At 36.9% G+C, this 19,648-nt stretch overlaps 1 protein-coding gene across 2 annotated transcripts in view; it reads left to right on the top strand.

Moving 5' to 3' along the window:
- Positions 1-19,648, top strand: part of LOC123566556 (peroxisomal multifunctional enzyme type 2-like) — a 134,816-nt gene that overhangs the window by 15,780 nt on the left and 99,388 nt on the right. For both annotated transcript variants that reach the window (XM_045360774.2, XM_053549751.1), the window contains exons 2-7: positions 7,215-7,268; positions 8,087-8,194; positions 8,674-8,733; positions 9,167-9,235; positions 11,453-11,537; positions 12,388-12,452. In XM_045360774.2, the coding sequence (XP_045216709.1) occupies positions 7,215-7,268; positions 8,087-8,194; positions 8,674-8,733; positions 9,167-9,235; positions 11,453-11,537; positions 12,388-12,452 (441 nt within the window). The remainder of the gene's footprint in view (positions 1-7,214; positions 7,269-8,086; positions 8,195-8,673; positions 8,734-9,166; positions 9,236-11,452; positions 11,538-12,387; positions 12,453-19,648) is intronic.

Below are 19,648 nucleotides of genomic sequence, written 5' to 3'. Positions count from 1 at the left end.
ACCGTATCTTTTCTTATGCACTACTTTGTAAACAAACTAAATAATGTGTTTTAGCTCACATATGCCAAATGAAAAGCAAGACAGTGAACTTATTTCACATTCTTTCTTTAAATTAGAATCTGTAGGACATTGATAAATGTTTGGACAAAGTGAAGCACTGTTATTTTCGCACCAAAAAGTCTTAATTGTTGACTTTGAATGTATACAAGAAGTCTTATGTAATTCAACAATAACTTTCTTGTTTCAGTTTTTCTCATTTTTATTTTAGTGAGCAATCCTTTGTGTACTTATAACAGTTGAAACAGTATTCATTTCATTTACCAAAACCTTGTACTTTTTTGCAGGTAAATTTTATAATACCCCACCCACTTTTTTCTAATTTCAAAGTATGCGTCCCCTTAAAAGGGCTTAGATAATTTATGGATTTGCAGTTGAAGTGCTGTGAATTTCGTTTCTTTTACCTTACTTTAAGGAACTAAATCACAATTTTACATGCATACACGTACATCAGATTGTGTTTAAAAGTGAAGCCTTTCAATTTTCACTAAACAGAGGTGAAAAAACAAGTATGAGTTCAAGCTTCACAGCTGATCAAAGTCATCCTCGTCTACACAGACCCCAGGATTCAAGGACCAGGTATTGGGGAGGACTATGTCGCTCCCCTGCCTACAGTTGCCTTAGAAATGACCTTTAATTACTGACCAAAGTTTTGACCAAAAAAATGCACCAGAACCCACCATTTCACACTTGTATTTAAAAAGTTCCTGGATCCTCAGTCTTCTGTACCTACTGCCAAATGTTGAACTATAATATGGTTTTTAGCTCACCTGACATAGTGACAAGGTGAGCTTTTGTGATCACGCATCGTCCGTCGTCCGTGCGTCTGTCCATCCGTAAACTTTTGCTTGTGACCACTCTAGAGGTCAAATTTTTCGTGGGATCTTTATGAAAGTTGGTAAGAATGTTCATCTTGATGATATCTAGGTCAAGTTCGAAACTGGGTCACGTGCCATCAAAAACTAGGTCAGTAGGTCTAAAAATAGAAAAACCTTGTGACCTCTCTAGAGGCCATATATTTCACAAGGTCTTCATGAAAATTGGTCAGAATGCTCACCTTGATGATATCTAGGTCAAGTTCGAAACTGGGTCACGTGCCATCAAAAACTAGGTCAGTAGGTCTAAAAATAGAAAAACCTTGTGACCTCTCTAGAGGCCATATATTTCAAAAGATCTTCATGAAAATTGGTCAGAACGTTCCCTTGATGATATCTAGGTCAAGTTCGAAACTGGGTCACGTGCCATCAAAAACTAGGTCAGTAGGTCTAAAAATAGAAAAACCTTGTGACCTCTTTAGAGGCCATATATTTCATGAAAACTGGTCAGAATTTTCACCTTGATGATATCTAGGTCGAGTTCGAAAGTGGGTCACGTGCCTTCAAAAACTAGGTCAGTAGGTCAAAAAATATAAAAAAAACTTGTGACCTCTCTAGAGGCCATATTTTTCATGGGATCTGTATGAAAGTTGGTCTGAATGTTCATCTGAATGATATCTAGGTCAAGTTCGAAAGTGGGTCATGTGTGGTCAAAAACTAGGTCAGTAGGTCTAAAAATAGAAAAACCTTGTGACCTCTCTAGAGGCCATACTTGTGAATGGATCTCCATAAAAGTTGGCCAGAATTTTCATCTTGATGATATCTGGGTCAAGTTCGAAAGTGGGTCACGTGCCATCAAAAAGTAGGTCAGTAGGTCAAATAATGAAAAAACGTTGTGACCTCTCTAGAGGCCATATTTTTCATGGGATCTGTATGAAAATTGGTGTGAATGTTTATCTTGATGATATATAGGTCAAGTTTGAAACTGGGTCAACTGTGATCAAAAACTAGGTCAGTAGGTCTTGAAATAAAAAAACCTTGTGACCTCTCTAGAGGCCATACCCTTGAATGGATCTTCATGAAAATTGGTCAGAATGTTCATCTTGATGATATCTAGGTCAAGTTTGAAACTGGGTCACGTGCCATAAAAAACTAGGTCAGTAGGTCAAATAATAAAAAACCTTGTGACCTCTCTACAGGCCATACTTTTCATGGGATCTGTATGAAAGTTGGTCTGAATGTTCATCTTGATGATATCTAGGTCAAGTTTGAAACTGGGTCAACTGCGGTCAAAAACTAGGTCAGTAGGTGTAAAATTAGAAAAATCTTTTGACCTCTCTAGAGGCCATATTTTTCAATGGACTTTCATGAAAATTGATCTGAATGTTCACCTTGATGATATCAGTTTCGAAACTGGGTCACGTGCGGTCAAAAACTAGGCCAGTAGGTGTAAAAATAGAAAAACCTTGTGACCTCTCTAGAGGCCATATTTTTCATGAGATCTTCATGAAAATTAGTGAGAACGTTCACCTTGATGATATCTAGATAAAGTTCAAAACAGGGTCACGTACCTTCAAAAACTAGGTCAATAGGTCAAATAATAGAAAAACCTTGTGACCTCTCTAGAGACCATATTTTTCAATGGATCTTCATGAAAATTGGTCAGAATTTTTATCTTGATAATATCTAGGTCAAGTTCAAAACTGGGTCACATGAGCTCAAAAACTAGGTCACTATGTCAGATAATAGAAAAAACGACGTCATACTCAAAACTTGGTCATGTGGGAAGAGGTGAGTGATTCAGGACCATCATGGTCCTCTTGTTATAATTATGCATCCATCACTTCCTGTGTCCAGATTAATGATATTGGGTACTCATAATTTAGACAAAAGATGTAACAGGTGCCACCATTTCATTCCTAGCAAAGATAAAACAGAGGCCACCATTTCATTGCCATCAAAAGATGTAGCAAAGGCCACCATTTCATTCCTGTCACAAGATATGACAGAGGCCACCATTTCATTTCTATCATTAAAAAAAAAGATGTAAAACAGGCCACTATTTCATTCATACCAGGGGAAGGACGGTGAGCATTTTTCAATACTTACCTCTTTCCACACCCCACCCCCACCACCACCAGGTTGAACAGCTTTGGAGGTCTGCAGTTAGGTCATTATAAACCTTCTGTCTGTACCTGTGTCCAGATTAATGACATTTAAATACCCAAAACGCATAACAGAGGCCACCCTTTCATTCCTGTCAAAAGATGTAACAGAGGCCACCCTTTCATTTCTATCAAAGATGTAACAGAGGCCACCATTTCATTCCTATCAAAAGATGTAACAGAGGCCACTATTTCATTCATATATTTCTAACATTTCCAGGGGGAGGACAGCGAACATTCTTCCTTACCTACTTCTCCCCACCCCCACCTCACCACCAACAGGTTGGACAACTTTGGAGGTTGGCAGTGAGGTCATTATAAACCTTCTGTTTCTACCTGTGTCCAGATTAATGACATTTGAATACTCAAAACTTAGACCAAAAATGCATCAGAGGCCATCATTTCATACACAAAGGGTCTGACAGCATCTGTAGTGAGAACAACTGTTCTGTTAAAGGTTTTAGGGAATGAGGGTTGGTAGAGTCGAGATTCTTTGATGCATTCGTAGTCTATACATGTATATCCAAATTCAGTTTTACAAAAATTTTGACAGATTATAAAATGTAAGATCTGGTTAAAAAATGTATGTATGCATGCATGTGCAAGTTTGTGCTCTGTGAAATTCCTGGTAGAATTTGTCAGCCATGCATGTTCTTACTAAAAAAAAATAAAATCCCTAGCTACCTACCCACTCAAAAAAATCTAGGTCGGAGCACTACAAACAATTTTTGTCGAGCCCGCTTGGGAAAGGGAAGACATAGTTGTCCAAATGGCTGTTCGGTGTATGTGCGTCCGTGCATGCGTCTGTCCGGATTTGTTTGCCCGGACCATAACTTTGACATGCATGGAGCAATCTTGTTTATATTTGGCATGAATGTAAACCTCAGTGAGACGGAGTGTCATGTGCAAACCCCAGGTTCCTATCTCAAAGGTCAAGGTCACACTTAGAGGTCAAAGGTCAAATTCAATAATGACTGTCTGGAGCATTTCTTCTTCATGCATGGAGGGATTTTGATGTAACTTGGCACAATTGTTCACCGTCATGAGACGGAGTGTCTTGTGCAAGAATCAGGTCCCTAGGTCTAAGGTCAAGGTCACACTTAGAGGTCAAAGGATACAAGAATGACAACTTTGTCTGGAGTATTTCTTCTTCATGCATGGAGGGATTTTGATGTAACTTGGCACAAATGTTCACCACCATTAGACGGAGTGTCATGCGCAAGAACCAGGTCCTTAGGTCTAAGGTCAAGGTCACACTTAGAGGTTAAAGGTCAGATACAAGAATGACATTGTCCGGAGCATTTCTTTTTCATGCATAGAGGGATTTTGATGTAACTTGGCACAATTGTTCACCATCATAAGACGGAGTGTCATGCACAAAAATCTAGAATTACTTCCCTTTGTTGTTACTATAAATAGCTTATGTTGTAACTTTTTTTTATTACTGGTCATAGGGAAAAATCAAGACCACTTTTCTGTAGTACAACATGCATGTTACATCCAATTTTGAGGTGTATTTTGACCTATCTCTACTGGTAAGGATTTTTGTGTGGACTTAGAATTTTTTTTTTTTTTTTTTTTTTTTTTTTTAAAGATTTACTTCCCTTTGTTGTTACTACAAATAACTTATATTGTAACTTTTTGCAGTCTTTTTTTTATTTGGCATAAATGTTTGCCTCAGAGAGACAGAGTGTCGTGTGCAACTCCCAGTCCTTTTGACAGCTGACGGGCTCGACATGTTGCCTGTGGGCATCTAGTTTAATTTAGGCCTCAAGGTCACAGGGGCCTGAACATGGAAAACCATTTCCGATCAATAACTTGAGAACCACTTGACCCAGAATATTGAAACTTCATAGGATGACCCCTATTGATTTTGGGGTCACTCTAATAAAGGTCAAGATCACAGGTGGCTGAACATGGAAAACCATTTCCGATCAATAACTTGAGAACCACTTGACCCAGAATGTTGAAACTTCATACAGTGATTGGACATGCAGAGTCGACGACCCCTATTGATTTTGGGTCACTTTAATAAAGGTCAAGGTCACGGGCCTGAACATGGAAAACCATTTCTGGTCAGTAACTTGAAAACCACTTGACCCAGAATGTTGAAACTTCATAGGATGATTGGACATGCAAAGCAGATGACCCCTATTGATTTTGGGGTCACTCTATTAAAGGTCAAGGTTGCAGCAAACAGAACATGGAAATTCATTTCCGGTCAGTTTCTTGAGAACCACTTGACCCAGAACGTTGAAACTTCATAGAGTGATTGGACATGCAGAGTAGATGACTCCTATTGATTTTGGGGTCACTTTAATAAAGGTCAAGGTTACAGGGGCCTGAACATGGAAAAACATTTCCGGTCAGTAACTTGAGAACTGCTTGACACAGAATGTTGAAACTTCATAGGATGATTGGACATGCAAAGCAGATGACCCCTATTGATTTTGGGGTCACTCTATTAAAGGTCAAGGTCGCAGCAAACAGAACATGGAAATTCATTTCCGGTCAGTAACTTGAGAACCACTTGACCCAGAATGTTGAAACTTCATAGGATGATAAGACTTACAGATTAGATGACCCCTATTGCTTTTGGGGTTACTCTATAAAATGTCATGGTCACAACGAATAGAACATGGAAATTCATCTCCAGTCAATAACTTGAGAACCATTTGACCTAGAACCTTCAAATTTCATAGGGTGATTGGAGTTACAGAGTAGATGAACCCCCTTTTTTTTATCACACCATCAAAATTCAAGGTCACGGGGCTGAACATAGGAAATTCTTTTCAGTCAATAATTTGACAACCACTTGACCCAGAATGTTGAAAAATGAAAATATATAGGATGATTGGAGAGTAGATGACCCCTACTGAATTTGGAGTCACTTGATCAAAAGTCAAGGTCACAGGGGCTTGAACATGGAAAACAGTTTCCAATTCATAACTTGAGAATCACTATGCTCAGAATGTTGAGACTTTGTGGAATGATTGGACATGCCAAGCTCCTGTCCCCTATTGACTTCCTGCCTATATGACTATGCATTGGGGGAGACATGCGCTTTTCTACAAAAGCATCTTCTAGTTTAAGTAGGAATTACAAATTTACATGACAAAACCCACATTTGCTAGTCAGTTATTCAAACACCAGTGAGTGTCTTGCAACAAAGTTGCTACATGTAATACGCATGCAGTATTCTTAGTTTGGTAAAAGAAACATTTCTTGGTTACTGTCTTTAAAAGGAAAATTTGTTATGCCTATACATTAATGTAAGTTTGGTTTGTCATGAAATTCATTTGCATAGAACTATGCCAGTTTCTGAGAGTTGCTGATGTACAGTCTGAAATGGTAATGATACCGTCTGAACATGGTGTACTAGACTTCTACAGTTTTCATCCAGTTCAACTTGAAAGGGATATGTACATATTGATAAGACTTCCTTGTCTGAATATTTTGTTTTGTTATGGCCTTAATATATCATGTGAAGCTGAGCTATACTAGAGAATTTCCATCCTGTTAGAATGTGAAACTGAGCTATACTAGAGAATTTCCATCCTGTTAGAATGTGAAACTGAGCTATACTAGAGAATTTCCATCCTGTTAGAATGTGAAACTGAGCTGTACTAGAGAATTTCCATCCTGTTAGAATGTGAAACTGAGCTGTACTAGAGAGTTTCCATCCTGTTAGAATGTGAAACTGAACTGTACTAGCGAATTTCCATCCTGTTAGAATGTGAAACTGAACTGTACTAGGGAATTTCCATCCTGTTAGAATGTGAAACTGAACTGTACTAGAGAATTTCCATCCTGATGGAATGTGAAGCTGAGCTATACTAGAGAATTTCCATCCTGTTAGAATGTGAAACTGAGCTATACTAGAGAATTTCCATCCTGTTAGAATGTGAAGCTGAGCTATACTAGAGAATTTCCATCCTGTTAGAATGAAAGTGAGTATTTACATAACCTCTGCTCATGTTGAAAGTTGAGGGACTAAATCAAGAAAAAATTGTGTTGCCACTAGAACAACACAAATGATATTTATTATTGACAGTCTTTCAAAGAAGACTGAAAAAAATTATGACAGATATTTTTAAAACACTGGATAATTTATGCAGCCAAGATAGTAAACAGTAAGTGTTACGACGCACTAGAATAATGCAACAATATTTTTCAGGTCTTGGCAGAGAGTATGCTTTGTTGTTTGCAGAACGAGGAGCAGCTGTTGTTGGTATAAAATAATTTTCACCACATCATTAATTCAGAAAATAAAATGGTAGCTACTATTTTAGATTGGAAATTTTGTACAGTAAATGTCACTATCTTGACTGATATGAATTTGACATTATTTATGTGGATATTTTTGTAACATGTATGAAAGGTAACTCTTTGTCAGAAACTGTGTTAAAGGCAATTATCATGTTAGGACTGTCCATCATCCCGGAGTTTATTCTCTGGTGACACATGTTTTGTCAGATTCACAAATGTTGCTTCAAAATCTTCCGTTGACACCCTGTCAGTTTCAATTCACAAGATGGTTGTTTTGAAGCAGAAAATGAGTTGATACTACTTACCCATTACAGTAAACATGGGGAAAAGTAAGATTAAAAATGCCTTAGCAACTCCACATAGACACTTGCAGTGTAATAACCTCTTATTGATGTATGACACCTGCCTGTTCAGCTCAATGGGGAGAGAGCATATCTTTGGATCACAGAGGGCTAGCCGTATGTTTTCCATAAGCATTTGATAAAAGATATTGTGACACTCAAAGCATTTTGTCGTATAATTTATGTGGAGAAGTTGGCAGTTACTTGCAGAGAACAGGTTATTTCTGGTACAGAATCCAGGAACACTGGTTAACTGCCTGCCGTTGCATAACTGAAATACTGTTGAAAAAATAGCCCTAAACCCCAAAACAAACTGATTGATGTATGAGGGATTTTTTGCTACACTTCACATGTGTACAGAATTTTATTGTCACAGTGGTAATCATTGCAATAATTTGTATATAACCTCTTAACATTAAGTGTATATTTGCCATTTCAGTGAATGACCTTGGAGGAAGTTTCAAAGGTGAAGGTCAAAGTACAAGAGCAGCGGACAAAGTTGTTGAGGAAATCAAAGCCAAAGGAGGGAAAGCAGTAGCAAACTATGGTACTAAAAGTTAAATCTTAATTAGCAGTCTGTATGTAAGATATAAGTAATATTCTTAATTATTTGTATGTCCGTAAATGAACGCACGTGTGTGAACACCAATATTAGAGCTTTGAAACCAGTAGGGAACGTTTATCCCCACATCCATACTGTTTGTAAGTTTCAGCACTAGTATTCAGCAAAGAAGAGAACAATTTGGAGCGCAATCAGACAGCAAGGATGTGCAGGCTTATCTGGATCTATACTGGTCACAAAGCCCAGACATTTTTCTCACAGCTGCGCACAAATACATATCACATTTCACTTTTTGTCTAATGATGGCTAATCTTACAATTGAAAAATAGATCTTGCAAACATTTGCATAATATTATATTATGATATATTCACAATATATACTCCTGTATATGGAGAAAATTCTCATAGAGACAGTTCATTAAATGTCAATGGCTGATAAACACCACATGTATGTAAAATTTCAGACTCTGTAGAATTTGGAGAAAAACTTGTTGAAACGGCAATCCAGAACTTTGGTAGATTAGGTAAGGTTTTATTTTTACGTTGATAACAAATATCACTATTTTAATAGATATGGATAACAAGTTGAACTGCCACGATTTCAGTCAAAAGAGAGGACTGAAAGTTTAATCAGTTAACTTAAAATGGATGATAAGAATTGATAAAAAGAAAGAATAACATCCATGAATGATGGACAACAAGCAGTAAAGATCCTATTATATGGCTGTTGGATCATTACATCTGTGTGTCTTACTGTATGATGAGTATATTTTATAACAATTTGATACTGAGTCCAAAACATTGTTTATTAACAGTGTCGCAACTGATTGTGGCAAAAAATATGAATGTGAACTAGCGGGTAGTTTGTTTATCTGATAGTGACTTGTCATCAGCTACATGTATTTAATGTAATGTTTGCAAAGGTCATGTACTTAATATATATGTGATTTCTTTCAGATATTGTTGTCAACAATGCTGGTATTCTGAGAGACAAGTCTTTTGCTAGAATCAGTGACTTGGATTGGGGTAGGTTGTAATATCCTTTAAAGAAATTCAGTTTATTTAGGGTCAGTCAAGCCATAAGGCTGTTGTTGTTACAGGTTTTGCTCAGTTAAGGAGACAATGAAGATGGCCTATAACAGGTCAGTAGTTCTGCTCAGAGAGTTGCTCTAGTTATGCTAGAAATGGCACAATATATTTTCACAATCTGTAACAGACAAATTAAATTGTTCTTCAAAACTTACTCTGCTATAACCTAGTATTACAGCTCATACTAAAATACATCGTTCTGTCTCATTTTCTTTACCAAAATTCAAATGACATCCACAGTGAAATTTAAACAAAAACTAGTTGTACTTCATACATCTAGTCTCTGACCACACCAAGTGCAAAAATTAGCGTTCTCTAACCTCTCCACTTTGATGGCCCCTTTGTAGGTTCAGAGCAAAAACAGACACTTTTCTAAAACAACATCATTGCATTCAAAATGAAACTTACTGAAGGTAGCTAGAGCATACAAAAGTTACAAATATCTATGCTACTTAGAAAGTTTTTATGTTTGCCTGTACTGTAAATTGATGACGTAAGGTTTTCTGTTCTTATTCAGCAAGGTAGGGTAGATCTGCAATTCTTTGTTTTTAGCTCACCTGTCACATAGTGACAAGGTGAGCTTTTGTGATCACCCTTCGTCCGTCGTCAGTCCGTGCGTCCGTGCGTCAACAATTTCTTGTCTGCACTTCAGTGGTTTCATTTATGATTTTATTTTAACCAAACTTGCACACAACTTGTATCACTATAAGATCACGGTTCCTTTCTTGAACTGGCCATATTCCATCATGGGTTCCAGAGTTATGGCCCCTGAAAGGGCCAAAATTAGCTATTTTGACCTTGTCTGCACAATAGCAGCTTTATTTATGATTTGATTTTTACCAAACTGGCACACAACTTGTATCACCATAAGATCTTGGTTCCTTTCTTGAATTGGCCAGATTCCATTACGGGTTCCAGAGTTATGGCCCCTGAAAGGGCCAAAATTAGCTATTTTGACCTTGTCTGCACAATAGCAGCTTCATTTATGATTTTATTTTAACCAGACTTGCACACAACTTGTATCACCATAAGATCTTGCTTCCTTTCTTGAACTGGCAAGATTCGGTTATGGGTTCCAGAGTGATGGCCCCTGAAAGGGCCAGAATTAGCTATTTTGACCTTGTCTGCACAATAGCAGCTTCATTTATGATTTGAATTTAATCAGACTTGCACAAAACTTGTGTCACCATAAGATCTCGGTTCCTTTGTTGAACCGGCCAGATCCCATAATGGGTTCCAGAGTTATGGCCCCTTAAAGGTCCAAAATTGGCTATTTTGGCTTTTGCAGCCATATAGAGACTTCATTTATGGTTTTATTTGAAAACAAACTTCAAAAATATCTTCAACAACAATAAATCTTGGATTCCATGACAAATCAGATCCAATCGTAGGTTCCAGAGTTATTTTATATCTGATTACCTCCCCTGATTGTAATCAAAATGGATTTATATCAGTAAGTACTTATAGGACTTATTTGAAATTTCATTATTGTTATTAGTTGGACTGAGACAATCAGGGTAGATAACTATGGACTGATTTTATGTCAAATTACTTCCCTTTATTCCAAATTAAAATGGGTATATCTATGTAACTAATGAAGATACTGATCTGAAATTTCATTTATGTCAACAGATTTATTTGGCAGATCCTTCTTTTCTTCACTTACAATATATATATTTTTTTAATTACTTCCCTTTTACATTACTATAAATAGCTTATTTTTTGTAACTTTTTTATTATTGGTCGTAGGGAAAAACCGAGACCACTTTTCTGTGGTACAACATGGATGGTACCTCCAATTTTTAGGTGTATTTTGACATATCTATACCTTGTAAGAATTTTTTTTTCTTTTTGGTTAAATTTCTTCCCTTTGTTGTTCCTGTCCTTTGGACTTAGATATTTTTTCTGAGGACCTTCTTGTTCTCAAGTGCAATGATAACAAGTGAGCGATATAGGGCCATCGTGGCCCTCTTGTTTGTAAAATGTTTTCAAGAGTATTAAAGGAATTTGGATTCGTACAGTTTTTATGTACCTTTGTTGTAAAGGTTATAAGTATGATTACTGGATGAATCAAAATGTACTCCACTATTGAAATTGTCCTCGCACTGATGTTTGATGTGGTATAAAAACCAAGTTGTACATGTACTTTTCCAGATTTGATTCATAAGGTGCATTTAAGGGGATCATTCTCAGTGACTCGTGCAGCATGGCCTCACATGAAGAAAAACAACTTTGGAAGGTATGTCACACTATCTAATTATTTCAAAATTACATAACATACATATAGTGTGATATTTGTTTAGATATTGAAAAAAAAATGTCTAAAAAGGAGTTTAATTATCAGTTTTCACAGACACGTTCTGTTTAGACACATGCCTGTAAAGTAATAAGCACAACTGAACTCTTAATTTAAATTGAATGCTTTTTTAAACATCTTTTCGCACACAGATATTATCAAAGTTTTCTTGTTCAAAGAACGAACCTAGCTTTGATTTATGACAGATATTAGCAACAGAACCTTGTAATATTGTGTAACACTTATTCAAATTTGAAATAAACTTGTCAGTTGACACCCTTACCAAACAGACAGCATACATATATATTGTTCAAGCAAAATATTTGTATTAAACTATGAGCAGTTGAAGGGTACATCTTCCTTTTCTGCTGTGATGCAAAGTTATAATTTCAATGTTTTTGTAGGCCATTTTGGGGGCTGAAATTTGGTCCTATTCCCCTCTCAAAAAATATTTTTTCTTCTCCATTTTGGAAAAAAGTCCAGTACAGAAAAAAGTTTACATATTCCAACAAAAAACTCTTCTTAGTACATTATAAAAACTATATCATTCAAAACACTAGACAGTGTGCTTTTTAGGTATTTTTTTCTGGAATATAACATATTTAAGAAAAATACTATTTTGATTATGGCCCATTTTTATTCCTCTGTTTTAGTTATTACATTGCCATTTTCCCCTTTTAATGAACCCTGGCACCATCTCCCCCCACTCAAAAAAAAAAACCACAAAAAAACTCCATGTTGTTTAGATTCCTATAAACTTACCTACAAAATGTGTATGGTACTTTCTGTGTAGGATCATCATGATATCCAGTGCTGCAGGTATCTATGGCAACTTTGGACAGGGCAACTATAGTGCAGGTAATTATATAGAAATACACAAGTATTGCTTGTAATTTACTTCATTTCCATTTTATATTTTGTATATACATGTATTTGTTTCAGTTAATAGTAGTTGGAGGTTTTTAGCTCAACTATTCAAAGAATATGGAGAGCTATACTACTCACCCATGCGTTGGCATTGGTTAAAGTTTTTTAAAGTGGTAATATCTTGTATACCATCAAAGATATTTAATTCAAACTTGGAACACTTGTTTATTATAACAGTCTCTACCTGTAGGTAAGAGTACATAACTCTGTCAAGTATTTTGGCTGAATTGTGGCTCTTTTTTGACATGGAAATTGGTTCAGATTTTGTACAAGTCCTTGTTTTGTAACACCTATTTGACATGTGGCTCTGAAACTTTGAACACTTGTTTATTATATTAGTTTCTACATGTAGGCAAGACTACATAACTCTGTCAAGTATTTTGGCTGAATTATGGCCCTTTTTGGACTTGGAAATTGGTTCAGTTTTTGTACCAGTACATGTTTTGTCAAAACTATTTGACATGCGGCTTCGAAACTTTGAACACTTGTGTATCATCATGATTTTTATCTTTCGGCAAGAGTATATAACTCTGTCAACTATTTTGGTCGAATTATGGCCCTTTTTGGACTTGGAAATTGGTTCAGTTTTTGTACCAGTACATGTTTTGTCAAAACTATTTGACATGCAGCTTCGAAACTTTGAACACTTGTGTATCATCATGATTTTTATCTTTCGGCAAGAGTATATAACTCTGTCAACTATTTTGGTCGAATTATGGCCCTTTTTGGACTTGGAAATCTGTTAAATTTTTCATTCCAGTCCATATTTTGCCAAACCTGTTTGTCATATGGCTTTGAAACTTTGACCACTTGTTTACCATCATAGTTTACATATGTAGGCAAGGCTACATAACTAGGACAAGGACTGTAGCTCAGTTATGGCCCTTTTTTGACATAGAAATTAATTAAGTCTCACATACCATTCCATATTTTGTCTAAACTTTTTAATATATGGCTTTGAAACTTTGAACACTTGCTTTCCATCATGGTCACACATTGCCATCTAGTGCAAGACTAATCCAAATCCACAAATACATGTACATTGTTTGTCTTATCTATTTTTCTTCTTTTGTCTGAAAATCTCTGGTAATATTTCGACCCCATACTTCCATCCATTCTTCGAATAGTCGAGTGCCCTCTTGTTTATGAAATAAAAATCTCAGCTTTTTCATTTTGAAATATTTGTTTTATCCAGGGAATAAATAGGCTGTTAAGAAAAGATTAAAATGACATGAATATTGTCTAGTTTTACTAAATTTTTTAGCTCTGCTTTATGAAGTATGTAGAGCTATCCTACTTGATCCAGCGTCTACGTCCTTCCGCATCTGCACCTTGGTTAAAGTTTTGATGCACTTTCTCTTTATCTGTGTTATTACTTGATGGATTTACTTCAAACTTATAATAATTATTCCACATCATCAACCACAATCATATGGCACTAGGGTCGTAATTCTCACACCAATAATTTCATGAATTATGCCCCTTTTTAGCTCACCTGTCACAAAGTGACAAGGTGAGCTTTTGTGATCGCGCGGTGTCCGTCGTCCGTCGTGCGTGCGTGCGTGCGTGCGTGCGTGCGTGCGTGCGTGCGTGCGTCAGTCCGTAAACTTTTGCTTGTGACCGCTCTAGAGGTCACATTTTTCATGGGGTCTTTATGAAAGTTGGTCAGAATGTTTTACCTTGATGATATCCCAGGTCAAGTTCGAAACTGGTCACGTGCCGTCAAAAACTAGTCAGTAGGTCTAAAAATAGAAAACCTTGTGACCTCTCTAGAGGCCATATATTTCACAAGATCTTCATGAAAATTGGTCAAACGTTCACCTTGATGATATCTAGGGCCCAAATTCGAAACTGGGTCACGTGCCATCAAAAACTAGGTCATAGGTCAAATAATTTGAAAAACCTTGTGACCTCTCTAAAGGCCATATTTTTCATGGATCTGTATGAAAGTTGGTCCCGAATGTTCATCTTGATGATATCAGTCAAGTTCGAAACTGGGTCACGTGCGGTCAAAAACTAGGTCAGTAGGTCTAAAAATAGAAAAACCTTGTGACCTCTCTAGAGGCCATAATTTCATGAGATCTTCATGAAAATTGGTCGAATGTTCACCTTTAAAGATATCTAGGTCAAGTTCGAAAGTGGGTCACGTGCCTTTAAAAACTAGGCCCTAAAGGGCAAAAAATAAAAAACCTTGTGACCCTCTAGAGGCCAATTTTTCATGGATCTGTATGAATGTTGGTCTGAATGTTCATCTTGATGATATCTAGGTCAAGTTCAAAAGTGGGTCACGTGCCGTCAAAAACTAGGTCATAGGCAAATAATAGAAAAAAACCCTTTTGACCTCTCTAAAGGCCATATTTTCATGGATCTTATGAAATTGGTCTGAATGTTCATCTTGATGATATCTAGGTCAAGTTTTGAAACTGGGTCCCCATGCGGTCAAAAACTAGGTCAGTAGTCTAAAAATAGAAAAACCTTGTGACCTCTCTAGAGGCCATATAATTTCATGAGATCTTCATGAAAATGGTCAGAATGTTCACCTTGATGATATCAGGTCAAGTTTGAAAGTGGGTCACGTGCCATCAAAAACTAGGTCAGTAGTCAAATAATAGAAAAACCTTGTGACCTCTCTAAAGGCCATATTTTTCATGGGGTCTGTAAAGAAAGTTGGTCTGAATGTTCATCTTGATGATATCTAGGTCAAGTTTGAAAGTGGGTCACGTGCCCTCAAAAACTAGGTCAGTAGGGCAAATAATGAAAAACCTTGTGACCTCTCAAAGGGCCCTATTTTTCATAGGGTCTATAGAAAGTTGGTCTGAATGTTCACCTTGATGATATCTAGGTCAAGTTCGAAACAGGGTCATGTGCGATCAAAAACTAGGTCAGTAGGTCTAAAAATAGAAAAACCTTGTGACCTCTCTGGAGGCCATACTTGTGAATGGATCTCCATAAAAATTGGTCAGAATGTTCATCTTGATGATATCTAGGTCAAGTTCGAAAGTGGGTCACGTGCCATCAAAAAGTAGGTCAGTAGGTCAAATAATGAAAAAAACGTTGTGACCTCTCTAGAGGCCATATTTTTCATGGGATCTGTATGAAAGTTGGTCTGAATGTTTATCTTGATGATATATAGGTCAAGTTTGAAACTGGGTCAACTGCGATCAAAAACTAGGTCAGTAGGTCTTGAAATAGAAAAACCTTGTGACCTCTCTAGAGGCCATACCCTTGAATGGATCTTCATGAAAATTGGTCAGAATGTTCACCTTGATGATATCTAGGTCAAGTTCGAAACTGGGTCACATGCCATAAAAAACTAGGTCAGTAGGTCAAATAATAAAAAAACCTTGTGACCTCTCTAGAGGCCATACTTTTCATGGGATCTGTATGAAAGTTGGTCTGAATGTTCATCTTGATGATATCTAGGTCAAGTTTGAAACTGGGTCAACTGCGGTCAAAAACTAGGTCAGTAGGTCTAAAATTAGAAAAATCTTTTGACCTCTCTAGAGGCCATATTTTTCAATGGATCTTCATGAAAATTGATCTGAATGTTCACCTTGATGATATCTAGGTCAAGTTTCGAAACTGGGTCACGTGCGGTCAAAAACTAGGCCAGTAGGTATAAAAATAGAAAAACCTTGTGACCTCTCTAGAGGCCATATTTTTCATGAGATCTTCATGAAAATTAGTAGAATGTTCACCTTGATATCTAGGTAAAGTTCAAAACAGGGTCACGTACCTTTGAAAACTAGGTCAATAGGTCAAATAATAGAAAAACCTTGTGACCTCTCTAGAGACCATATTTTTCAATGGATCTTCATGAAAATTGGTCAGAATGTTTATCTTGATAATATCTAGGTCAGGTTCAAAACTGGGTCACATGAGCTCAAAAACTAGGTCACTATGTCAAATAATAGAAAAAACGACGTCATACTCAAAACTGGGTCATGTGGGAAGAGGTGAGCGATTCAGGACCATCATGGTCCTCTTGTTTACTTAGAATTTCAGGTTAAAGTTTTGGTGCACTTTCGTTCTATCCCACTTATTACTGAATGGATTTGATTCAGACTTAAAATAGTTGTTTGACAACATCACCCACATCTTATGACACAAGGTCCACAACCCTGACGCCAATTTTTTATAAATTAGGCCCCCTTTTTAATTAGAATTATGTCTCCTCCAGCTATGTTTTTGTCTTTGCCGTCTGTCCATCCATCCGTCCGTCTGCATTAAGCTTGTCTCCCTTTCACAGGTCAAACTGCTGGCTGGATTTCGACGAAACTTCAGAGGAGTGATCAGTACCAAGCCTAGTTGTGCATATAGCCGACACGTTCTGCTTTGCTGCACAAAATGACCGCCAGAGCTAAAAATAGAAAAATCTTGTCCGGCTTTAGGAGGTCAAACTGCTGGACGGATTTCAATAAAACTTCACAGGAGTGATCAGTACCAACCCTAGTTGTGCATATTGCTGGCACGTTCCGCTTTGCTGCACAAAATGGCCACCAGAGCTAAAAATAGAAAAATCTTGTCTGGCTTTAGGAGGTCAAACTGCTGGACAGATTTCAATAAAACTTCACAGGAGTGATCTGTACCAACCCTAGTTGTGCATATAGCTGGCACGTTCCACTTTGCTGCACAAAATGGCCACCAGAGCTAAATATCGAAAAATCATGTCTGGCTTTCACAGGTCCAACTGCTGGACAGATTTCAATGAAACTTCACAGGAGTGATCAGTACCAAATCTAGTTGTCCATATCGCTGACATGTTCCGCTTTGCTACAAAAAAATGGCCACCAGAGCTAAAGGTATACCTAGGGGGGAGACATATGTATTTGTGACAAAAACATCTTCTAGTTTTATGTTAATTTTGATGCATTTTCACTATATCTCTGTTATTATCCCCCGACGAAAGTCGGAGGGATATAGTTTTGGCGTTGTCCGTCCGTCCATCTGTCCGTCCGTCTGTCCATCCTTCCGTCCGTCCGGAGCCATATCTAGGAAATGGTTGGGAATATTTATTTATAACTTCATATACGTGTTCACCACTATGAGTTCTTGCGGCCCGTCAAGTTTCAGTCAGATTGCCCAAGTAACACCAGAGTTATGGCCCTTAGAAGTTTCTAGTGTTAACTATATAGGCAGGGGTGTAAAATTCCACTCGCTCGCTCGCATTGGCGAGTTAAAGTCTGGATAGGACGAGTGGACCTCGCTGTATACTCGACCGATCGGGCGAGTGGTTTTTACGTCGTAGCTTTAATGAAATTCAGAAATTACATCCCGAAAAACGTCAACAAACTTTGGGATGGTTCAGTTGCTACTATGATTGACTGGAATTTTCCAGTGAATCGTAAAGATATCAAAACTTCATGCCGGTAATTTTACATTTCGAGAGCACGTGCGACCTATTGTAATATCTAATGTACATCGCCGTTACTTTTGTTTATCGACATGTACACAAAAAACGTGCGTAGTGCATTCATTTTTTAACATTATCGCTTCAAATTTTCAGTACCGCTTGAGAAGTAATACAATGTGAATTCTATTAAGATTTCATTAAAATATCGACGGAAATGTAAGCAAATTTGTATAAAAACGGTCGAATTTTCATATAATCATTTGTTAAATTTCAAACAGCGCAATCTTAATTACTTATTTCTTTCCAAGAGAAAGCAAGTGATATATATTATGGGCATAAAATTCAAACCTTTGGCCAGAAAGAAAAAAAAACAGAATAAAAAAATCTTAAATAATGAAAAAGCGGCAGTTATTTAAAAACATTCAGTAAAACGATTTTTTTTTTTTTTTGGTAAAAAGTTTTGTTAGTGCGGCAGAATAGGTTACGTGACCTCGTGGATGTAAATAGAAATGTGGTTTTAAAATAAAACAAATGATGTTGTTGCGGTTTTTAATAAGTTTTAAATGAATCTTTGTACATGTATTTTTGATAAAATATTCTTCTCAAACGATAATGTAAATTCCTTGAACCAGACAGTGATGTGTCACATGGCGCGAAAACTGTAATATGACATAATGCCATGACAATCTCGTGCAACAATACCGCTTTGATCTCCACTTCAGATGTCGTAATACCGACACACTTCTTTTAGCTCTTTGAGAGGATGTTAATTGATGATGAAAACAATGCCAATTACTTAGTTTATCAACAGAATAATTACCGATGATCGTCAGCTTTTTTTTCGCTTTCAAGACGAGTAGGTGTATGATGATTCTTGTGTCCATATTTTTAGGACTTTTTTCAAAATAATTACTTTTCGGGAAATAAGTCTTGAGAAAATGAAAATAACTGATATTAATACTTTCCAGACACTTTGGGAAACTACAGTAGGGGCTAGACTGTGATTATTATTACTATCGATACAGTTATTATGTAATGCAACTTGATGGTGGAGATGACAAAATTAGTGAAAGAAAAAGAAAAATGTCTGGCGTAAAAAGGAAATTTAAAAGTAACAAAAATGAAATATCAGAAAGGAAACGTAGTGTACGAGCGATGTGTTTTATTTGAAATTTGCTTGTTGTAAATAATACTCCTTCCATAAAACGTGACAGTGTTAAAAGTCAATTATTAGGGCGAGTGACTGTTCACTAAGGGCGAGTAGATTTTACTAGCTACTAGTCGTGCAGGGCAAGTTGTGTGAAAAAGAATTTTACACCCCTGATAGGGTACTATAAATTTGGCAATTTCTGCATCATAACTTTTGATATATTTGACCTTGAACTATGAAACTTTAACAGAATTTAGAGCACTATAATGTGGTTGTGCACACACAATTTTGTGTGGATTTCTTATGTAACTGCAGAGTTATTGCCCTTTAATTCTCTAAAAATCCACATATTTGTACATAACAAACTTGCCATTTGGCAGAATTTCATTAAATTTCTTTCATTCTTTTCTGTGAACATTTATTATAAAAATGTGAAGTTGCGCACCCACACCTGGTCACCCACTTGCCTTGGTCACCCGGGGTGACCCCGGTGTAACGGTCAGTTTTATCCCCAGTCAGTTTTTTCCCGGGGGAAAAAACTGACTAGTCATTTTCTTCCCCGGGGGAAAGAAATGACTAGTCAGTTTTTTCCCCAGGGAAGAAACTGACTGGTCAGTTCTTTCC

Source organism: Mercenaria mercenaria, chromosome 8, assembly GCF_021730395.1.
Source record: "Mercenaria mercenaria strain notata chromosome 8, MADL_Memer_1, whole genome shotgun sequence".
Taxonomy (NCBI): domain Eukaryota; kingdom Metazoa; phylum Mollusca; class Bivalvia; order Venerida; family Veneridae; genus Mercenaria; species Mercenaria mercenaria.
The sequence above is the reverse complement of the archived record's forward strand: the minus strand, read 5'-3'. Positions and strand labels throughout refer to the sequence as shown.